This window comes from Harpia harpyja, chromosome 1 (assembly GCF_026419915.1).
Source record: "Harpia harpyja isolate bHarHar1 chromosome 1, bHarHar1 primary haplotype, whole genome shotgun sequence".
Taxonomy (NCBI): Eukaryota; Metazoa; Chordata; class Aves; order Accipitriformes; family Accipitridae; genus Harpia; species Harpia harpyja.
In genome coordinates this window covers 95,895,055-95,916,332 of record NC_068940.1, presented here as the reverse complement: position 1 = coordinate 95,916,332, position 21,278 = coordinate 95,895,055, and the positions used below count along the sequence as shown (strand labels likewise).

The 21,278-nt window shown below is 41.0% G+C and overlaps 1 protein-coding gene across 2 annotated transcripts in view; it reads right to left on the bottom strand.

Moving 5' to 3' along the window:
* PITRM1 (pitrilysin metallopeptidase 1) overlaps positions 1-21,009 on the bottom strand; it is a 30,203-nt gene extending 9,194 nt beyond the window's left edge. The window contains exons 1-17 of one of the 2 annotated variants that reach the window (XM_052806271.1): positions 20,879-21,009; positions 20,330-20,432; positions 19,396-19,502; positions 18,276-18,427; positions 17,701-17,815; positions 17,488-17,584; positions 16,921-17,081; positions 15,550-15,676; positions 14,719-14,807; positions 14,010-14,138; positions 12,110-12,223; positions 11,577-11,673; positions 6,130-6,264; positions 4,034-4,172; positions 2,821-2,937; positions 1,557-1,689; positions 738-858 (exon numbers count right to left, since the gene is read on the bottom strand). In XM_052806271.1, coding sequence (XP_052662231.1) covers positions 738-858; positions 1,557-1,689; positions 2,821-2,937; positions 4,034-4,172; positions 6,130-6,264; positions 11,577-11,673; positions 12,110-12,223; positions 14,010-14,138; positions 14,719-14,807; positions 15,550-15,676; positions 16,921-17,081; positions 17,488-17,584; positions 17,701-17,815; positions 18,276-18,427; positions 19,396-19,502; positions 20,330-20,432; positions 20,879-20,925 — 1,983 coding nt within the window. In that variant the 5' untranslated portion in view covers positions 20,926-21,009. Of the gene's footprint in view, positions 1-737; positions 859-1,556; positions 1,690-2,820; positions 2,938-4,033; positions 4,173-6,129; positions 6,265-11,576; positions 11,674-12,109; positions 12,224-14,009; positions 14,139-14,718; positions 14,808-15,549; positions 15,677-16,920; positions 17,082-17,487; positions 17,585-17,700; positions 17,816-18,275; positions 18,428-19,395; positions 19,503-19,886; positions 19,912-20,329; positions 20,439-20,878 lie in introns of those variants that run through there. The other variant, XM_052806280.1, reaches the window with a different exon arrangement.
* Positions 21,010-21,278: the final 269 nt, after the last annotated feature.

The window sequence follows — 21,278 nt, the reverse complement described above, 5'->3', positions numbered from 1 at the left end:
ATAACTGTTTATGAAAGTGATGCAATGATGCCAACCTAATGCTACACATCACAAAACCACTTTAATGCAGGCTATGCTACTAAAATCAGAGCAGACATGAAATGTAACTGTTCTTCACACAAAGCAAGCCTGTTGATTCCTCCTTCTCAATAGTAAGCAGCAGTTCAGAAACAGAATTTCTTATTTTTCACATAAAGTACAGATAAAACTGTTCTGGGGATGCACCTTTCTGCAAAGGAGTCCCCCTAATTCAAATCCAGGATCCATGGGGAGCCGGCCACAGCGACAGACACCAGCAAGTCTGAAAAAATCTTAAGAAATATTGCTAGGACTGTTATGCCCAATACTAACATTTAATGATCTTGCAAACATTCCATGTTTCTGAACCACAGTAACAGTGACATACACATGTTAACAGCAATCTTTATCTATAACATGATACCATTCTGTCCTCTACCCTCTGCTTCCAAAATTTTTTGCAGCACTCAAAAATATGGTGACAGATGCTAGTGAAGCACTGCCTTAAAATGGATAACCACATCATGCACTCCCATTAAGAAAAAATATTAAGTTATTGTAATTGTCAAATTTATATCTTGCACAAAAAGGCACAAGTCCTTTTATACACAAAGTTTTCAATGCACACTAGCTGACCCTCTACCTGGAAGCCCTGACTGACCCTTAACTACACAGCTGTTACTGCAAGAGTAACATCTTGAAATTTATGATTAATTTACCTGTTCATACACATCCAGGTGTGAATCATCTGGAATGATATGTGGGCTGACAGACATCCCACCTGTTTTCAGTTCTATTTTCTGGGCTTGTTCCCTGTAATCAAGGGCTCCACATCCCAGCCTGCAAAAAACAAGAGAGATTTATTTCCCATTTTCACTGTACGCCAAAACCAGGATCCATATGGCATTTGCAAAGTAGACTGTTTAGGGGAATACTAATTTAGCAACTAAACAGTTTGGGGCATTACCAAGCAAACACAATACTTCATACCTTATAAAAGCGTCACACCAAGCTTTTCAATTAAAGCATCCTGTTAATTCAAAACGGTGTATTAAAAAGTGAGCTTTATGCACAGGCTTGCTACCAGCATCCACGTGGAACATCACGTAAGTTGTTACCGCCAATAAAAACAATAGATTCCTCCCAGCCCAGGTCACTTGTTCCACTCTGTGCCACTCTTTCCCCTATGATGGGGTCAGTGTTTCTGTGACCACATAGTGAAATTAGACCAAAAATCTATCCAAGTGAAAACTTTAATTTCTGCTAGGCTATTTTTCATTTACATGAATTTTCCAATCTGTTCATAGAGTGCTTGTGTTGATGCTGGGGAACAAAGCAATGCAGAGACTGATGGACAAGGGGAAAGGAGTTGGCAAGTCTGTGGGGAAGACGGAAAACCACTGTTTCTGCAGGACACCAGCGTATCAGCATTTCCCTTCTATAATAAGAACAGATGCTGAAATTATTAAAAGCAGTATTATTTCAGTAAGGTGTATTACAGCCTGTTGCTTCAGCTTCTAAGAAAGTAAACCTCTCACTTTGTAATGACGTTGCAGAAGAGCGGCACATATGGTTTGAGCTCCTCAGGAAGTGTGTTCAAGCTGGAAACGGCTCTGAAATAAACCACCCCATTGGTTGGCTGAGCACAGTACTGGACAGGAATTTCATCAGCTAGGGATAAAAAAAAACAAAAGCAAAGAACAACTAACAGCTTCCTACTATAAACACATAAAAAGCAAAACAATTTCTTACAAGATCTTCCCATTAAGAGTTATTTTCTGTTGGCACTTCAGAGCCACTTCTTGTTTAAACTTTGCACATTGCACTGAATACTGGACTGAAGGGGTTTTATTGTTTCTGTCCATGGTAAGGTAATGGGCACCCGGACAATGTGAAGAGAGAATTCTGTTGACAGAGGTCACATTTTAGAGGTAACATTCAAATAAAGGAATGGTAATTTGTTTCTGAACAAGTCAAGAAGTTTTTCTCCCATATTTTTTGCATTCGTGACCTCAAATGTTGAGGAAAACAGGTTCCTGCACTGTACATTCTCTCTTAAGCTAGGGCATTAGAATATACACATTAGAATTTTCACAAAACCAGGTCATTTTAGCATCAAAATTATACAGTACTTGACATTTGCTGGCAATTTTTGCAGGGAAGTGTATGTTAGAAATATACTACAGAGCAGTATTACCTGCAAGATTTTGGCAGAACTGTAACAAAATTGAGATCTACAATTTATTGTTTCCTATCAATCCATGGGGCAGCCACTGGCAAAACAGGGAGAAACTTGCACTGAAGTTAAAAAGAATGACAGTATTATTTTTTTTCTTCCCCCCATGGCTCCTGTATGTCATATTCTGTAGAAAATGGGTAGGGAGGGAAAGCCGTAAGGCTTGCTGTACAAGCTGCCAGTAGTGCAGCACCCTGGCTAAGTCTCTGGAAAGCAGGGAGATTGCTCAAGAGCAGTGGAGCACACTACCTGGAGACTCCACTGACTGCAGGGCAGGGGGTGAGTAAGCAGGCGGCAGGGAACTCGCATCAGGAGCGCTACTGCCAGACCCCTGGGAAGGGTGGGTGGCTGGCTGGAGCTGAGAAGAGCCCCACATTGCCCCTCAGAGGCGATGGCAAGAAGCATCTGCAAATCCACTGCAAACTCTACTGCAGAGGTGGCGGACTAGAGGAAAAGGACCGTAACTATGGACAACAAACAGTGAGTACATATCCTTTGCAAAGAGCAAAAAAGAGCAACAGCTGGGCAAGCAGCTAGGTAACAACCTGAACAGTGGTTACACTAACCTGTGAGTGTTGTCTCCAGCACAGTGAATGGGATTTTGGGCTCAATGTCAGACACTTTTAGAGCTGGGAGACAAGATGTATCCTGAGGTTTGCTTTGAAGAGCAATTAATTCCAAACCTAGTAAGGAGAGCAGAATACCAGTTTGTCATTTTCAGTTTTTAGTGAAAGTGCTGTCAAAACCTACCAAGGTGATACAGATCAGAAAAACACAAGAGTTTGAGTAGGATTTTCTATCAACAATTCTTTCAATTATTGTACTGAAACAAATTCTGTAGATTACCACGTCGCAACAGCAAACAGAACACTATCTTTGTAAACTCTCTTTCCAATCCCCCCTTCACAATCTGTTTACAGTAACATGCAATTTAAGCCCGGAAGAAGTGACATCTGACAGCCTGTCCTGTCACACAGCTCTGCGAACACCAACACAGGCAACCCAGACCTTACAGCTAAGAAGCTTCTTTCTAAGCCACTCTCCCCAGTTCTTACTCGAGTGCTCTGTCAGTACACTGATGCAACTAAATTATTGTGTTTAATTTTACATTTCAGCCTTTCAAATTCTAGCTGGTCATCTCTAAGCACTCTCCAATTTACCTTTGTAAGTAGCAAGCCTCATCTGATTTTCTGCTCCCCTATCCCCATCTAGTACCAAAGCTTCAGAAGATTAACACCACTTTTTTTGGAGGATTTCTGCGACTAGATCACTGTTTTCACAAAGTCAGATGACTGCCCACGGTTTCCAAGTTATTGCCCAGAATAAGTTAAACACAACATTATTTTTATAGTTGGCTTTTTAAGCAGAAAAAATTAGAAATAAAATTACAAATTCTAAGTTTTATAGGAGCATGAAGCAGACCTCAAAAATAAACAGCTTCAAGGTAAATGGTGGAATTCATTTGGTACTTACTGCAAGTTAACATGGGAAAGAATAAGCAGATCGATATGTTAAAACAATTTCCTTTCTTCTGCCCTACTGGAGACATTGATCTTTCTATTTTTGAGTGTTAAAACTAATGGAATATACCAATCACACAGAGTAGTGTAAACACCATACTGCATAGCCCCATAACACATACACACAAACTTCCAACAAAAAAAATCATCCCTTTCGGAGCAAATGCTGGAGAGTGCCAGAGAATTTAAGATATTCTATAGAACACCAGCTGTGTTTTTAAGCAGTAACCCAAATAAAAATATGAAAAAGCATGTTAACCTTTTTCAAAGATTTGGGTTTTTTCTTCTTCAGAAAGAGCATTGACCTTTTTTTCCAGCTTTTCTGCTTCCATTTTTGCTTGTTTATCATGGTAGTCTTCCTCTGGACTCATTGACAGAGTCAATCTATGTGGATTATCCTGCAGAAACATATCCGAAAACAAAGCACTATTAATTTTGAGGGCAACTGCCTCCTGTTTTGCTTCAGATTATTGCTTCAGCAGCAGTAGATAAAACCAGTCTGTGCATCATTTGGCCTGCATATTATCAAAAGTATCACAAACGGGCAATTTGAACTCTTCATTTCACACAGAACAGTCTGCTGCAAGGGTGGGGAAGAGAGGCAGCTCACCGCAAGAACAAGCATGAACAACCTTCTGTGAAATTTTAGTATAGAGTCAGAATCCCTCAACAGCACACAGTACTCATTAGTTTAATTAAATCAAGGTTAAACAACTGTACATAATGCTATAGAGCAGCATGCCACAAGTTTTATCTGGAGAATGTTCTAAGATGAGGAATCTGGTTACATGCAGGAGGGTTTCGTTAAATACCTCTTTCAACCTGCCCAAGCTTGAGTGCACAGAGATCCCATATGAAGTAAAACGTGCATGCCTTATCCTGCTCAGAAATGCTTTACATCAGTCTTGCTGCCAGAGAACTCCATGCATTATGCCAGTGTCACAACTGCTGTTGTGACACAACTATGCTGTTGTGACACAGCTGCTCTTCGTTTATACAGGACTATGGAATTTTAATAACAAAATTACTCAAGCAGCTTCCACTTCATATAATACTGGGAGGCTAGTCAAAAGATAGTGACCTCAAAAATTGCCCATTTCAAAGTAGGAGTCAAACAGCAACATCTGTCACTGACAGACACTGCCAATAATTTGCGACAATGTAATCGGATTCAGTTTTATGAGTTTATCTCCCCTGTGCTTATGTGAAAGACTACGGAAACCTGATTGACTACAGAGTTGAAGAGGGAAATGCAGAATTAACCAGGCATAGTCAAATGGACAGGATGAACAGCATTCTCTTCCTTGCTCCTAGCCTTCCAGCTTTATTATCTCCAGGCACAAGGTACAACAGTGCATAATCTTCCGATATAAGAACATCCAACTATTCTCATTACTTCCTACTGAGTCATGTTTTTGCCTTAGCCCCCTCAGCAGAACTGCACAGTAAAGGACATTCTCAAAAATACTGCACCTCTATTTCTTCCCTAAAAAAACCAAAACCTTAACAGCTCCTTACTACTTCCAGACACTAATAATGCCTTTAGGAAAACAGATTTCAGCTGATGCCACTGTCTCTTGTTGCCTTTGAGTATATAAGAACCAGCACTTACTCACTATTAAATCAGGTTGGCAGTTACCTATAATAGATCTGCCCTTCAAACAACTTGAACAATTTGATTGGAAAAAAACCCACCAACAAAACAAACACCAAAAACCACCCCAAAACCACTTTTGCACTGCTATCACTGGATTTTTTCTTTCTGGCATTGCTAATTCAGGGCTTCAGAACTATTCAATGTTATAATGCCTTTACTGTTTTTATTTCTTCAAGAACTTCAGTAGAATGTATGGAGAGGAAAACAAGAAAAAGAGCAGAAAGCAACTGGTGCTGACAGCAAAATTCAGACAGCAGTTCAGTGAACAGGAGGAGCACCAGAATGATCTTTCTTACAAGCAAAGTCTTTTCAAGGGAAAAGAGATACATCTTGCTATGCCAATGCTAAGGAACACATAACTAGGTCTATAATTCTCTATTCACATCTGAGCTTCTCATTAGGAAAGACCCACAGTGCCCTTCTATAGCATCAGGCATCACAGTTCAGTACATCATTAGCATTTTATCAATGTTCTAATATGTGTATTTCCAAATGTCCAATCAGACAATTATTCCATTTTGAAAAGTTTTCACTTCAACTATTTAAAATTAACATGCTTCATTCAAAAGTGCTGCTGTTCATCTACGCCTAAAAATAGGCAGTATGGTTATAAAAAAATTAGCCTTCAGTTGAATTTTAAATACAAAATTGTGATTTAAAAATTGATACTGAAGATATTTTTCCATAAGTTTGCCTACCTTAAAATATGTTTTAACTTTTTCCTGAAGAAGTGTGGGATTTTCTTTAAGGCACTGCCTGAACCGAGAGACTTTATCTGCAATCTTCAGAAGCTCCACTGGATCCCCATCTTGATTCCAGCAAGATGCTATATACTGAATGGGAAAGAATAATTAGGTAAGCAGGACAATCCATCTGCATTTCTACGACTGACAGCATCTGTATTCCAAAACCATCTTATCACTTATATTTGAATAGCAGATATATGTGAGTTCTAATATATTTGTGGTGGAAAAAAAAAAAGCTGAAAACTTTCTTCAGGTTAAAGGACTATTCCATCATCATCTGTCCGCTGTTCTCTCTATTCTCTCCTCTAATTTTATCATACCAAACCACCTTTTATTTTTTTCTTTTTTTTTTTGCATAGGTGTGTATATCTGTATTCTGAAAATTTACTGTAATAGTCTTTCCTCCTTCTCATTTAAAATAAATTCAATTTTCAGCCCAAGAAAGAAGGAAAAAAGAAACAGATGGTAGAGACAAAGTAGTAAATAAATATTACAGTCTACCCATTTATTGTATCAAGTCAGTTGAGATGATTAATAATAAGGTAACTCAAACATGTAACATAGATGGTACTCTGGAGAAAGAAGATACTAAATAACCAGCTATACCCACAGGATATTTCTTTTGGAAGCATTTTTATTCTAGTTTTATTCTCTAGTTTGAGACTATTAAGTTTGCTCGAGTTGCTATTGAAAGTTCTTCCAATACACCACAGGGCAAGGTATCAAAATTTCCTCCACTTCTAGTCTTTGTGAATGGGGAAAAAACACAAGAGAGGAAAATAAAAAAATCCCAAGACATATGAAAGAAAAAGCTCTTAAAAGCATATAGAAAACAAATGCATTGGAACTGCCAAAACCACCTTCTCTTGTCTTACCTCTTTAATTACAAGTAGGTATCACAAGCCTTCCAGACTTTTTCAGTAATAACTATTATTATCTATTCTGTGGAAATTCCCTAGTGTGTTTTAAAGAATAGTATTCTTTTAGAATATGCTCAAGATAATTCTCTTGAAATAAAATTAGTCACTCCTTATTTGATGCTTCCATGGGTTCATTACAACAACTCAGTGCTGGTTCTCAGTAAGCAACCTAGAAGTTCAACCATGTATCTACCAGCACTGTCCAAATGCTTCTTGAACCCTGACAGGCTTGAGGCCATGACCACTTCCTTGGTGTCATGGTTTAACCCCCACCAGCAGCTCAGCCCCATGCAGCCGCTCGCTCACTCCCCTCTCAGCAGGACGCAGGGGGAGAATCGGAAGAATAAAAGTGAGAAAACTGGGTTGAGATAAAGACAGTTTAATAGGTAAAGCAAAAGCTGCACGCAAGCAGAACAAAATAAGGAATTCGTACACCACTTCCCATGGCAGGCAGGTGTTCAGCCATCTCCAGGAAAGCAGGGCTCCATCATGCCTAACGGTGACTTGGGAAGACAAACGCCATCACTCCGAACGTTCCCCCCTTCCTCCTTCTTCCCCCAGCTTTACATGCTGAGCATGACGACATATGGTCTGGGATATCCCTTTGGTCAGTGGGGGTCAGCTGTCCCAGCTGTGTCCCCTCCCAACTCCTTGTGCCCCCCCAGCCTCCTCGCTGGTCGGGTGGGGTGAGAAGCAGAGAAGGCCTTGGCTCTGTGTGTGAGCACTGCTCAGCAGTAATGAAAAGATCCCTGTATCATCAACACTGTTTCCAGCACAAACCCAAAACATAGCCCCACACTAGCTACTATGAAGAGATTTAACTCTATCCCAGCCAAAACCAGTACACTTGGGGAGCTTGTTCCAGTGCTTGACCACCCTCTCCTTGAGGAACTTTTTCCTAATACCAAATCTGTACTTCCATGACACAGCTGGAAGCCATTTCCTCATGTCCTATCACCAGACACCAGAGAGAAGAGACCAGCACCTCCTGCTCTGCTCCCCATCATGAAGGAGTTGTAGACAGCAATGAGGTCACCCCTCAGTCTCATCTTTTCTAAACTGAACAAACCTGTTATCCTCAGCAGCTCCTCATAAGTCATGCCCTCTAGTCCCTTCAGCTCTTTGTTGCCCTCCTTTGGACATGTTCTAATATTATTATGTCCTTATATTGTGGAGCCCAAAACTGCACACAGTAATCGAGGTGAGGCTGTACCAATGCTGAGTGTAGTGGGACAAACACTTCTTTTGATCGGTTAGCTATACTGTCCTTAATGCAACCCAGGATATGCTTGGCTGTTTTTGGCTTTACGTGACTCATACTGAACTCACGAAAACCCTCAGATCCCTTGAATCATAGAATCATAGAGTAGTTTGGGTTGAAAGGGACCTTTAAAGCTCACCTAGTCCAACCCCCCTCCAATGAGCACAGACATCTTCAACTAGATCAGGTTGCTCAGAGCCCAGTCCAACCTGACCTTGAATGTTTCCAGGTTTCCAGGCCCTTTCTGCAGGGCTGCACTCCAGCCTTTTCCCCCAGTCTACATGTACATGCAGGATTATATCGTCCCAGGTGCAGAATCCACATTTGTCCTTGTTAAATTTCATAGTCTGTGATTGCCCAGCACTCCAATCTGTGAAGACCTCTCTGTAAGGCCTCTTCACCCTCAAGGGAATCAACAACTCCTCCTAATTTAGTATCATCAGCAAACATACTTGAGTGTGCACACAACTCCTATGTCCAGGTCATTGATAAAAACATTGAAGAGAACTGGCCCTAAAATTGAGCCCTGGGGAACACCACTAGTGACAGGCCACCAGCCAGATGTTACCCCATTTACTAAAACTCTTTGAGCCCCACTCTTCAGCCAGTGGTTCACCTATCGTACTGCGTTTTAAATAAATACATCACACAGAGGAAAGCCCTCCTAACTGTAAAGCTAGCACAGCACTGGACTACAGCATGGGAGTTAGAGAATCCTTACCACACGACATTTAAAATTACACAGGCTGTCATCTGTGATAGCCAACATTGCTTCACAGGCAAATCACGCCTGACTAATCTGGTGGCATTCTACAATGGAGTGACTGCATTGATGGATAAGGGAAGAGAAGCTGATGTCATCTATCCTGACTTCTGTAAGGCCTTTGACACAGTCCCACACAACATCCTTGTCACTAAATTGGAGAGATACGAGTTTGACAGATCGACTATTCGATGGATAAGGGATTGGCTGGATGGCTGCATGCAAACAGTTGCATTCAATGGCCCGACATCCAAATGGACATCAGTAACAAGTGATGTCTGTCCCTCAGGGATCTGTATGGGGACCACTACTGTTCAATACCTTTATTAATGACATAGACAGTGGGATTGAGTGCACACTCAGCAAGTTTGCAGATGACACTAAGCTGAGTGGTGCAGCTGATACGCTTGAGGGAAGGGATGCCATCCAGAAGGACTGTGACAGGCTTGAGGAGTGGACCCACATGATTCTCATGAAATTCAGTAAGGCCAAGTGCAAGATCTTGCACATGGGCTGGGGCAACAATGAGTAATCAGTACAAGCTGGGTGATGAATGGTTTGAAAGCATCCCTGCAGAGAAGGGCTTGGGGATACTGGTAGATGAAAAATTGGCTATGAGGCTGCAATGTGCGTTTGCAGCCCAGAAAGCTAATCATATCCCAGGCTGCATAAAAAGAAGCATGGTCAGCATGTTGAGAGAGGTGATCCTCCCTCTCTACTCTGCTCTCATGAGACCCCACCCGAAGTACTGCGTCCAGCTCTGGGGTCCAGAGTACAAGACAGACATTGACCTGTTAGACCAGATCTTGAGGAGGGCCACAAAAATGATCAGGGGGCTGGAACACCTCTCCTATGAAGAAAGGCTAAGAGAGTTGGGGTTGTTCAGCCTGGAGAAGAGAAGGCTTCAGGAAGACCTTTCAATATATGAAGGGGGCTTATAAGAAACACAAGAGAGACTTTTTACCATGGCCTGTACTAACAGGACAAAAGGCAATGGTTTTAAACTGAAAGAGGGTATATTTAGATTGGACATAGGGAAGAAATTCTTTACAATGAGGGTGGTGAGACACTGGAACAGCTTGCCCAGAGAAGCTGTGGATGCCCCATCATTGGAAGTGTTCAAGGTCAGGTTGGATGGGGCTTTGAGCAACTTGATCTTGTGAAAGATGGCCCTGCCCAGAGCAGGGAGGTTGGAACTAGATGATCTTTAAAGGTCCCTTCCAATACAAACCATTCTATGATTACTTTAGTTATAACTAGGTCCCTTTCAGACCTTTTTCAAGGTCAACTTCTAAAACATGACCTCAGGGAAATGAACTGAAATATAATCCTCCTCTATGGGAGTATTAACACCAAACGCCACGACTGGTCTTTAAAAGCAAGAATTGTTTAAGAGCTTTCTGTTCTAGAATTAAGTCCTAACAGTTGAATCAACTTCAAGACTTAAGAATGTTGAAAGATAAAGTATATGCGTAAATATTTCATCAGAATTACTCACACAATCTGAAGACATGCTAGAAAGTATTGGCTATTAAAGTCAGGCACATTTTGCCAGATTCTACTATTAAACATGACAGGCAATTAAACATCCACAATTTGTCTGTTTCACTGTATGGCAATCTGATTTGAAACAGCTCTTGGCTGTGGCTCTCCCATTTACAAGTCTCATGTTAATCCAGGGCTCTGCTTCTTTACCTAACCTTGTATGCCAAAGGAATGAACTCCTGTTCATGCTGAAGAAGATACAACACTTGAGAGATAGAAAGCGAAAGAGCTGTGAAGCAACTGAAGTTGCTGCAGAGCAGAAAAAAAAACAGAGGAAGGACACAGGAGGACGAGTGGCAGCAGGAGGCCCCGATTTCCAAACTGACTGCAAATACTGCAGCTAACTTGTTCCCAAATTTACAACAACTTGCAAACTTCTCAAAGACACCACATTCTGCTGCGGAACATGTTTTCTGTAACAGCTTTGGATCAAAACTTTGATACAGCTTTGGTATCAAAATTTGAGGCGAAGAATTGAATTAGTGTACATTTTCACTTGTGAATCTTGAAATTAAATTACAGCAATACAACCCTAAATTGCATAGAAAAACATAGTCCCTCTAATTTTTAAAAATACATAGGCATCTAGCCAAAACATACAGTTCCAAGAGCCAGTACGTCACGCCTCTCTTACAGAAGTAGTCAGTGCTACTGCAGTCAAAGCTACTATTCAGGCAAAGACAACAGGCTCACTGCCTGATTAAGTCATACAGTGTAGAGTCCAGCAATAGTATGAAGGCTACCGAAAAGAAGGAAGATGTATATGAGATGACAAAAGAAAAGCCCTGAAGTGAAAAGTTTTATGTATCAAGAGCCTGCAAAATGACCCCACATTTCATAAAGACGCAGACAGTAGATTCCTTATCCATTCCTAAAAAAACACCACTCATGGGCACACATACAGACTTACAGATGTCAGGGCAAGTCCAAAACTCGTAGACTGATGCTTCAGCTGGATTTCAATTTTGTGAAGTAGAGCTTCAATCCTATCTTCCTCAAATCCTTTCCTTTGGGAAGGGGTGATGAGAGAAGGAAATCATATCCATTAACACTAATCACTTTCAGTGAAGTTATGAAAATGAATTATAACATCGATAAAGGAAGCATTACAACATAATGTCTTCCACACTGAATTACATTTGATATGAAATAATCTTATCATGCTGTGTCATTCAGTGAAACTGCACTAATATCATTAAACTCCTGAAGGTTATGCTGATGAATATGCTACAACAGACGAAGTAGCAGATACAAGTTTTAGGAGTATTGAACAATATCACTGCTTCCTTGGCATATTTATTTTAATATAACTAAATTTTTAAGGCATATTATTATATATATGTCTGTATTATTATATGCTTATATATTATTATATTATTAATATCTAACTGTAAGACTGTATTAAGGAACTAACAGTATTCTCAAAAATTTAGCATTACTCACGCAATAACTTCATCAACTGTTCTGGCAATTATCTGTTTCACAGTATCAACGTCTCTTTCAGCAATACCCTGTAGACCAACGCTGAAATAAGCTTCTCTTGTTGAGCCATTAAACCTAGAATAAAACATATTCAACTCAGTGACAAGTACTAGAACTTAAGCATTAAACCTGCCAGCAAAGGCAGAAGGGGAAAAACACCCATCATTTCCATATACAATGGCTTTTAAAAGCTAGATAGAAAGAAAAATAATTACCAAAGAGGCAAAAAATGGAACTTAAAAGCATTTCTTTGTTCAATTTCAGTAGTAGTAGCCACTGTTAAGAAAACATACGGCATATGATATTAGAGAAAGAAAAACAGTTACAGAAGAAAAGCTGGTCTTTTCTGTTCATCTTCCCGTTCATCTGTAAGTACTTTCAGGTAAAGAAGTCTCTTTTTTTAAGGTAAAAATTTTAGCTGCCTCTTAGGCCAAACACATACATTCTACTTAAGCAAGTGACTGGAATGGTACTTTCAAATTTGTAGTTTTAAAGCAGTATTTGTAAAGTAAGTGGTGAAGATGAAGCGTTCCATGTTTGTTGCAATTATTTTCAATGGTACTTAAAAAAAAAAAAAAAGTAAAGATAATTTTGTCCAAGCTGTCAGGCAGGGTTAACCATAAGAACTCATCTTTAGAGAGACAAACTGACAGTTGCAGAACTACAGAACACCTAGCAGTTCAAACTAAAGACAACAACAACAAAAAAAACAATAGGTGCTCATCAACTCCAAACATCCACTATTCCATGTCTAAAAACCACAGAAGGAATTCAATGACAGACTCAGGTATTGAATTCTGGAATACTGATCTCTGGACTCAAACTTGTTCTTCTAGATTGATTCATCAGCACAGTCACTAAGGCAAATTAACGCCATCTCACTGTATGGCTCAACACCGTATTAATATAGTCAACCTGGAAAAGGTTCAGCTGACAAAACATACAACTGAATCACTACTTCAGTGTCTAAAGATGGATTTCTGCTGCCATGCTCTGTAATATCAAGATGTCTGCATGGCACTGGCAATGCATGACACAGGACTTGCAGGAAGCCCATGACTTCACATAGAGTACTCCGCCTGGCTTGAACTGTCTCTAAGACATCAAAATCATAAATGAGTATATTAAGGTTTCCCACTCAAATATCCAAGACAGTCAGTGGAGACAAAGGCGTGATTTTTGTCATCCTCAAGTCTAAAAATCACTCAGATGAATTATGCCCTGAAAGCGCTGCTTTCTTTCTGCTGACAATAAAGGCAAACTATGATGAGCAGCTGAGCCTGTAGTTAGGTGAAGACAATCCACGCATCCTTAGTCTGCAGCACTGAGCGAGCTCAGAAGACTGGCTGCAAGAGCTACAGTTTGAATAAGTAAGTGTTGGCAGAAATACCCTTTTGTACTGAGGCGATAGTAAGTTAATGGCACCTAATTGCACAAAAGTACATTTGTGACAAACCTACCTACTACTAAATCACAGAATTAAAGCAAAAAAACAAAGGTAACACAGTATAGAGAAGAGCTAGCAAACTCTTCTGAGTAATACTAAATGGCCAAGATGAAAACCCCAAGTAAATTAGGGCAGTGAAGGTATACCATGTTTTTATCTACCCATTTTTCTTGTTCATAAGCTTTAAACAGTACAACTTTGTATAAACTAACATATCAAGTTATTTTGACAAGCCAAAAATTACACTTGAGAATGCTTTATAGTTCATCAGTAGAAACTCTTAAGATGTTCTAGTATTAAAATAAGCTTATTCTGGTGTAAATAGCCGGTATGAGAGATGACTTCTCCCAACTTAATAGTGGTTTGTAACTTTTCTAATATTGTTTGTGATGAAATGTAAATTGCAACACTTACCCAACGTCAGGAGAAAAATCTGTACCAACACCAGACTCAATCAAGGCTTTGTAAAAAGGAGAATTCGGCCCATCAACCAACAGTGAAGACAACAGGCTTAGTGTGAACGTTTCAAAAGTGTCTGTAATACTGAAGAAAAATTAATAGTTCTTAAAAACCATCAAGCTACAAATATGTGACACCCAGCATCACTGAGTTAATTTCAGAAGAATTACTTCCACAAAACAATGTAGAGGGAGCAAGGGAGAAATAATTGTCAGTTATGAACACTGCACCAAACCTTAGGGAACTAAGAGAGTTCTGCATCTTTCACTTGTTATAACTAGCAGTAAAGCAAGTTAAATTAGGCTGCAAGGGTAGATACAGTTAGTAGTAGGGTCATACAGAATATCTTGCATATGGCACAAAATTGAAAGACAGGAAGCCAGTGTTCCCAGAAGTCTAATCAACTGAACAGTTCTGTAAGGTAATGCCTAATTTTCCTTATGTCTATCTGCTAAAAAAAAAAAAAAAAAAAGAGACAGGAAAAATTCTGCTTAGCAATTAAATTTTCATCTACTAAAGCAGGATTTGTCTAGCTTTCCCATGGCATTATTTACCTTAAAGATGACATTTATGAAGAGGGATTGGGGGACATGAAATATGCCTGCATCTTGCTTGAAGTTCTAAAATGAGCCTTTGATTCAGAATTTCATTTTGATACACTTACTCTGTCAACAAGTAGCTGACGCTGACAGTTGTCTGCTTGGAAGGATCGGCAGCAAATGAGTCTAAGCCACATGTTACACTGTGTTCTCTCTGTAAAGTATAATAAATACATTTGATGCAGACTAAACTCAGTTACAAATAAAAAAAATGACTGCTTGCATCTTCGTAGCATCTTCCTTCCAAAGATTTCAAATAATTTTACAGATACTCATGAGCAAATTCAATATTCATGAGTAAATACACAAACACGGGATATCTTCAAAAATATGAGCAGTATCTCAATGTTTACAAGTGGACAATAAGAGGAGAGGATCAAGAAAATCTGGCCATAATTAATGTTCTGAGCTGTGTTTCAAAGAAATGCTTACACTTCACGACAAGCCAGGGAGGAAAAGGGGGAGGAGGGAGGGAGAGCATGGAAAAAGTCATTTTTGACACGAATGTTTGGAAGTTTAGGTACCATTAGAGGGCATATTTCCTGACACTAAGTATCAATATTTCTATCAGTAGCACTAAATGCTTTCCATTAATAAATGTTTCAGTGCTTCAAATGATGAGGGACTTGAAAACTGGAAAATAAGAAAAATAAACTGCACGCAATCATTACGTTACTGAAACTCAAAAGTAAATGTAGTTTTTCCGCACTGTAACCAAATATAAAAATACTTCAGCTCATTTACACACAAAAACACTTCTAAACAAAAAAATAACTCCAGCAGGCTGGGCTAAAACATTAACGTGTTATATTTGGTTTCTGCAGTTCCAAGATTGGATGCGCACTGTTTCTTTTTGTTTGTTTCATTTTAAATTTTTTTTTTTTTTTTTAACTTACAGGCTTTTCCCAGAGTTTCTGTTTCGGGATTTCAGTATTTGATTCAATTCTTTCAAATTTTATCAATGCTTCCTCATGTATTTGTTTCAGGTGTTGCTCCAGTGGAAAATTACCGTAAGTGAAAAATCTGCATTTCAAATGAAAGACTGGGGTTAAGCATCAGATTTTACACGAAATTTACAGTAACAGCTTTTATTATACTCTGAATTTCGTGTGGTTTTTCAGCGATTCAGTTGCATCTAGAATGGAACATGCTTTGTAGGGCCCCTAGGTTAAAGACCCACGAGTTTGCCACATACATAAAACTCACAGATCTGGTAAAATTCCACATTTTTCAGGTTCTGGTTTATGCTTCGGAGGCCACAAAAAGCTAGAATTCGTTTAGTTGCAGCAATATACAAGGTTCTGAGAAAAAACATTAGTAATTGAAGCCAGAATCCCAGTGCTCTAAAGTTTCAGAGGACAAAATTCTTATGGTCCTCACACACAACGTATAAAATACAATGATCCATGTCTTAACTGATCTGTAAAACATGGCTGGGTTCTGGAGGTCAGGCTACCAAGCACATTCCCACACCTGGGTTAAATATGAGCACGAGGTATGTCTCAGGTAAATCTTATTCCCCGATTAAAATCTAAACACAAGTACAGTAGAATACTTGGGATGATGAGAAAAACAAAGGATGGTAAATTCCCTATCATGACACAAGCTGATGTTTTGTATGTGAATTAATCAGACTAACAGATTGACCATAAAATCGGTACAGAAGAAACAACAATACTATAGATTTCCCTCCATATCACTTTCAAATTGACTTTTAGCTTGCATACCTTATTAGTACCGACAGAATTAGTATCCGACTCAAATGAATATCCATTATTTAGAACCTGATACAGTACTGTGTGATTCAGGAGCAAATGAACAGCCGTTCATTTGGAAGTTCTTTTTATAACTTCATCTGTGTTGACTTCAAGGAGGATAGGAACCCCTAGACTCATCTACACTATTTGTATCATAACTCCCTAATAGTATCACCGAGTACTTATTAGTATGTTCCATTTCCCACCGACCCATATAAGTTCAAGGTGAAACATCTGTGAAATCCTCAAAACAAATCGTCATAATCAAGCAGGCAGATGCACTCTAGAAAATCAGCCACCTCTCCTTCCTGCCTCCAATTCACCCTTCACTGCTCTTTCTAGAGCAAATTCCTTGCTTCAATGCTGTCCTAGGTGCTGTAGGGCACAGGTTATCTAAGTTGCTGGCCATGTGAACGGAAACACTGTATTGCCGGTTTTCCCTTCACAAAAATATGAACGGAGTGCTGACACACTATATAACCTAAAAAGTTAGTCACAGATTTCAGATACCTGGAATTGCTTGGATGATAGTGTGTGGCATGGAACTGTTTAAGCTGTTCCCATGTAAGATCAGGAATACATAATGGATCTCCACCAGATACTACACCGTAAGTGTGATCAGGGAGAATTTTATTCTGCAGGTGCTGTGCAAATATTCTCTCATTATCTGTCTTAAGAGGAAAACACCACATTTCAATAAAAATCATCAAAACACATTTTAAAAATAAAAGGTGCTCAATAATAATACCTCAGAGCTCTAACTTACACAAAAACTCCTCCTCACATAAGCATTTTGTTCTGTAGTCCCACATACTTTAATAAAACTAGCTACGTTACCATGTCAATTTAAAAGAAAATTCTACAATACAATCCATTAACAAGGTGCTTTTTTATATGTAAAAAAAACTTTTGACAGCCAAACTTTAAGAATAACCATGTAACAGATTGTTGACTTTACTGAGGAGTTAAATTTCACAGAGGAATGGAAATCTCTGGTGCAGTAACACCATTGATAACCTGCAGCTTAAGCCACTTTACCATGTATAAGATCTTAAACCAAACATTCACAAAACTTACAAACGCCCCTTTCATTTCATTAAAAACAACTCCTTTGAAGACTAGAGGTGTCTGAGGATCAGCTGGGTTCTCATGTTCTAACCTCCAACCTTCTTGCCTGAAAAAATTAATAACAGGAAGTGTTGGGAGTTTTAAGGTTTTGGTTTTATTTTGTTCTGTTTTTTTTCCTTTTAATTTGAGGTTTCCATACATCTCAGGCTGTCCACATCTTACCAGAAATCTAGTTGCCGTAAACACGGAAAGAAAGCTGCATCCAAGTACACTGACAGGAGATTCTGAAAATCCTTCGGATTTTGTGTTGAGAATGGATAGAGCGTGTAATCACTAGCTGCATATAAAGAAACATAAAAAGATCAGAATTTAGAAAGTCTAAGATGCATTTTGTCCTCATTTATTTTTAAATTCTTATCCATATAAATAACTGGAAGAGAAGAAACGTACTAAATGAAATAGATTTTTGCAGAGGAATACATAGAAGTTTAACACTGCAATTATTTTACCATGGAAACTTTGCTTTTGCCATATATATATATATATATATATATATATAAAAATAATTAAATGTATTGTTGTATACTATAAAGATCTAGCTCTATCAGGACTTTGTAACTGCCAAATGAACAAGACCTATTTTGTTGCCTTGCCTTGTTAGTTTTTTAATATCTCACTCACAACATTCACACTTAACAATAATGGCTCTCCAAAGGGAAATTAAGGAGAGCTGACAGACAGCTCTACTGCAATAAAACCTCAAGCATTTTAAGTGGTATTACTTACTGTGGGCTCACCTGTGAATGCATTCATAAAAGTGGACAGCGACCTGTTTAACATTTTAAAGAACGGATCTCTGCAAGGATACTTTTGAGAACCACATAACACAGTGTGCTCCAGAACATGCGGGACCCCAGTGCTGTCCATTGGAGTGGTTCGGAATTGTATACTGCAAGACAGAGAGCACAGAGAGGAATGCAGTTATTTGTGATGAGAAGTCCACCCACCTCTTAACTGCAGCTGTGATTTATGGGAACATTATCACTGTCCAGTAACTAACATGACATACAGCAGGATGCAGAGTTACTGAGTTCTTAAGACTCTTGAGTGCTCAGCCACCTCTTCCAGAGGGTGTACAACCTCTGCACTTCTACTTCTGGAGGTGGTACATAAGTTTTCAGCATGTAACTAAACACATTTCTTTTTTACCCAAAAGGCTCAGAAAAAAACCTTCATGGAACCTTATGGAAAAAAGAACTGGTTTACAACTTGCAACCAGAAGGCAGTTTATTGGAAAGTCCAGTTTTCGGTTCACCAATACAGAAGAGATGATAATAAATTTGAAGTAGTTTAGTGGAGAGCCATTAAGATGGCTGGAACCATGCCCTGTGAAAAGAGACTGAGGAAATTGGGCTCATTTAGCCTGAAGAAGGAAAGGCATCAGGGGAGTCAATAGCTGCCTTCCAATACCTACAAGGAGGTTATGATGAAGACAGGTTCCTTGCATAGATACATACGCATGATGGAAGGACAAGAGACCACGTTCATAAATTGAAGCAAGGCAGGTTGCAACTTGATATTAAGGAAGAAACCACCCCACCATATGGACAATCAAACACCGGGAAGAGGTTGCCCAGAGAGGTTGCATAATCTCCGTCTTTGGAAGTTTTCAAGGCCCCCCTGGATAAATGTCTGAGGAACTGCACCTGAATTAAGTGCTGACCCTGCTTTGAGCAGCAGACTGAACAACAGACCTCATGACATCTGTTCCAACCTGAAAAACTTTAAGGAAGTCCCACAAAGGAAGTACTACCCTCTTTGTTATCACATAAAAATCCAGTTATGAAGCTGGATTACAGTTTAGAAACCCCAAGGTGATGCTGAGATGGAATGTGCTATACATAGATTAATGTTTACCTGAACAGATTATTGGAGTCCTCCCGAGCCACATGTAAATACCTGGCTCCTGTACCGTCATGACTAAGCTTCACTGCAGTCAGGAACAGCTCAGGAACAGCTGTCACCTGCATTGGAAGAAAACATCCGTATTACAGTGTGACTGCAACTAGGTCAAATACATAATGGATGATATAGCAATGATCGGTTTGTTGATCTGTATATAATACTGCCATATACAGTATTAAATAAAGTCTTTGTTCCTATGGTTTGTGAGGGGAAAAAAAAAGAAGTACGCAAATGGAAAATAAAGTTTAAAAAAACATTTAAAATACACTACAACCAAAGAAATATACTCTTCTGTTATAGATATCAAGACCAGAACAATTCGATCAGAAGTACAAAGAAAAGACATATATTCAAAAGCCAGCAGTGAGGGCAGCAAAAGAAAAATCAGGGAAACCAGTTCTACCACTAGCTCTGTCACTAGCAATCACTTTTTTGCAAATTACCTTTACTCTCTGCTTCTGCTTTTTTCTTTAAAAAAAATGAGAAGAAATTCGACATATTAGTTCCATTGCAGGTTCTTAACAAAGGTATTAAAGGCAGCTGAGGAGATAAAATATTACTTGAACATATTTCATAAAGCAGCACGCAGTGAAGTTCAGTTATCTGTCAGGACTTTTAGAAGAGTGAACACTCAACCTCTGCAGCTCCGGGATGCGTTATTTACTCTAGAAGAGCTAGCTCCCTACGGGAACACCATGTTACCTAGAGAATCTGGTTGCAGAGAGATAACTACGAGGAACTACCGTATCGTTTTTTAACTGACCACCCAAAGCATCTACGCCAAGTGTTCAGCATGCAGACTCCTGGCCTCAACTAGGCGCTTTCCCGCCAAGGGACCATTTATCCATACGAACCTGAGGAAGGGCACGCAAAGGGCGATGCTTACCTGCTCTACAGTGAACCCGTGGATTTGCTCGCCTACCCTGTACTGCAGCGCTCTTTCATTAGCGGAAACGCTCTTCCACCTCCACGACTTCCGAGTCAAAGACCTGAAACGAACACTTCCCTCTAGAACAAACGCGCTCCCACCAGCGCTGCAGCGAACGGGAGACCGTCCCTCGCACCCGCCCTGAGGGAGGGAGGCTGGGGGGGGGGGGGGGGGGGGGACTACGACGACGAGGATCACGCCACCGCCTAGCCCCGGGGCCCCGCCGGCCTCCAGCGAGGAGCTGCCCTCCGGCGGCGGGGACTCCCTGCCTGCCCGCACCGGGGCCGTCCGGCTCTCGGACAGGGACGGGGCACGCCGTTCCCCGTCCTTCGGCGGAGCGCCAAAGAGCCGGCTGCAGCGCGGAGCCCGCCCAGGCCCGCGGCGGGGCCCGGCGCAGCGGAGGGCGGGCCGCCTCCCCCGCGAAGCGCCAGCAGAGGGGCCGGCCAAGGCGGGGAAAGGACCCGCTCCCCCCCCCCCCCGCCCGCCCAGCTCCCTCCCCGTCCTCACCGGCCGCGGCTCAGCAGCCCCCCGGCCGCCCGGTAGCGGCTCCACATGGCTCGGCGCCTCGGCAGCGGGACAGGCCGCACGGCCGGGCCGGCGCAGGCGCTGCGGCCCCCGCCCGCATTGGCGGCGGCGGGAGGCTCCGCCCGCCCCGCCGCCGGCCCGCCCCGCGCTGCGGCGGCCGGCCGGGGACGGGGGGCGGCGGCGGGATCGCCCCGGGCTGGAGGGGCCGCGGCGGAATCCGGCTGCCGGGCTCCGGGGGGCGGTCGGGAGGCGGCGGGTGCTCGGCCCGCGGCCGGGAGCGGCCTTGGGGGCGGTGGGCCCCGACGCGTGGACGGCGGGGCTTTGGGCGGGGGGGGAGGGGGCGCGGAACGTACCCCCAAAACTTCAGCCTTTTTGGGAAGGA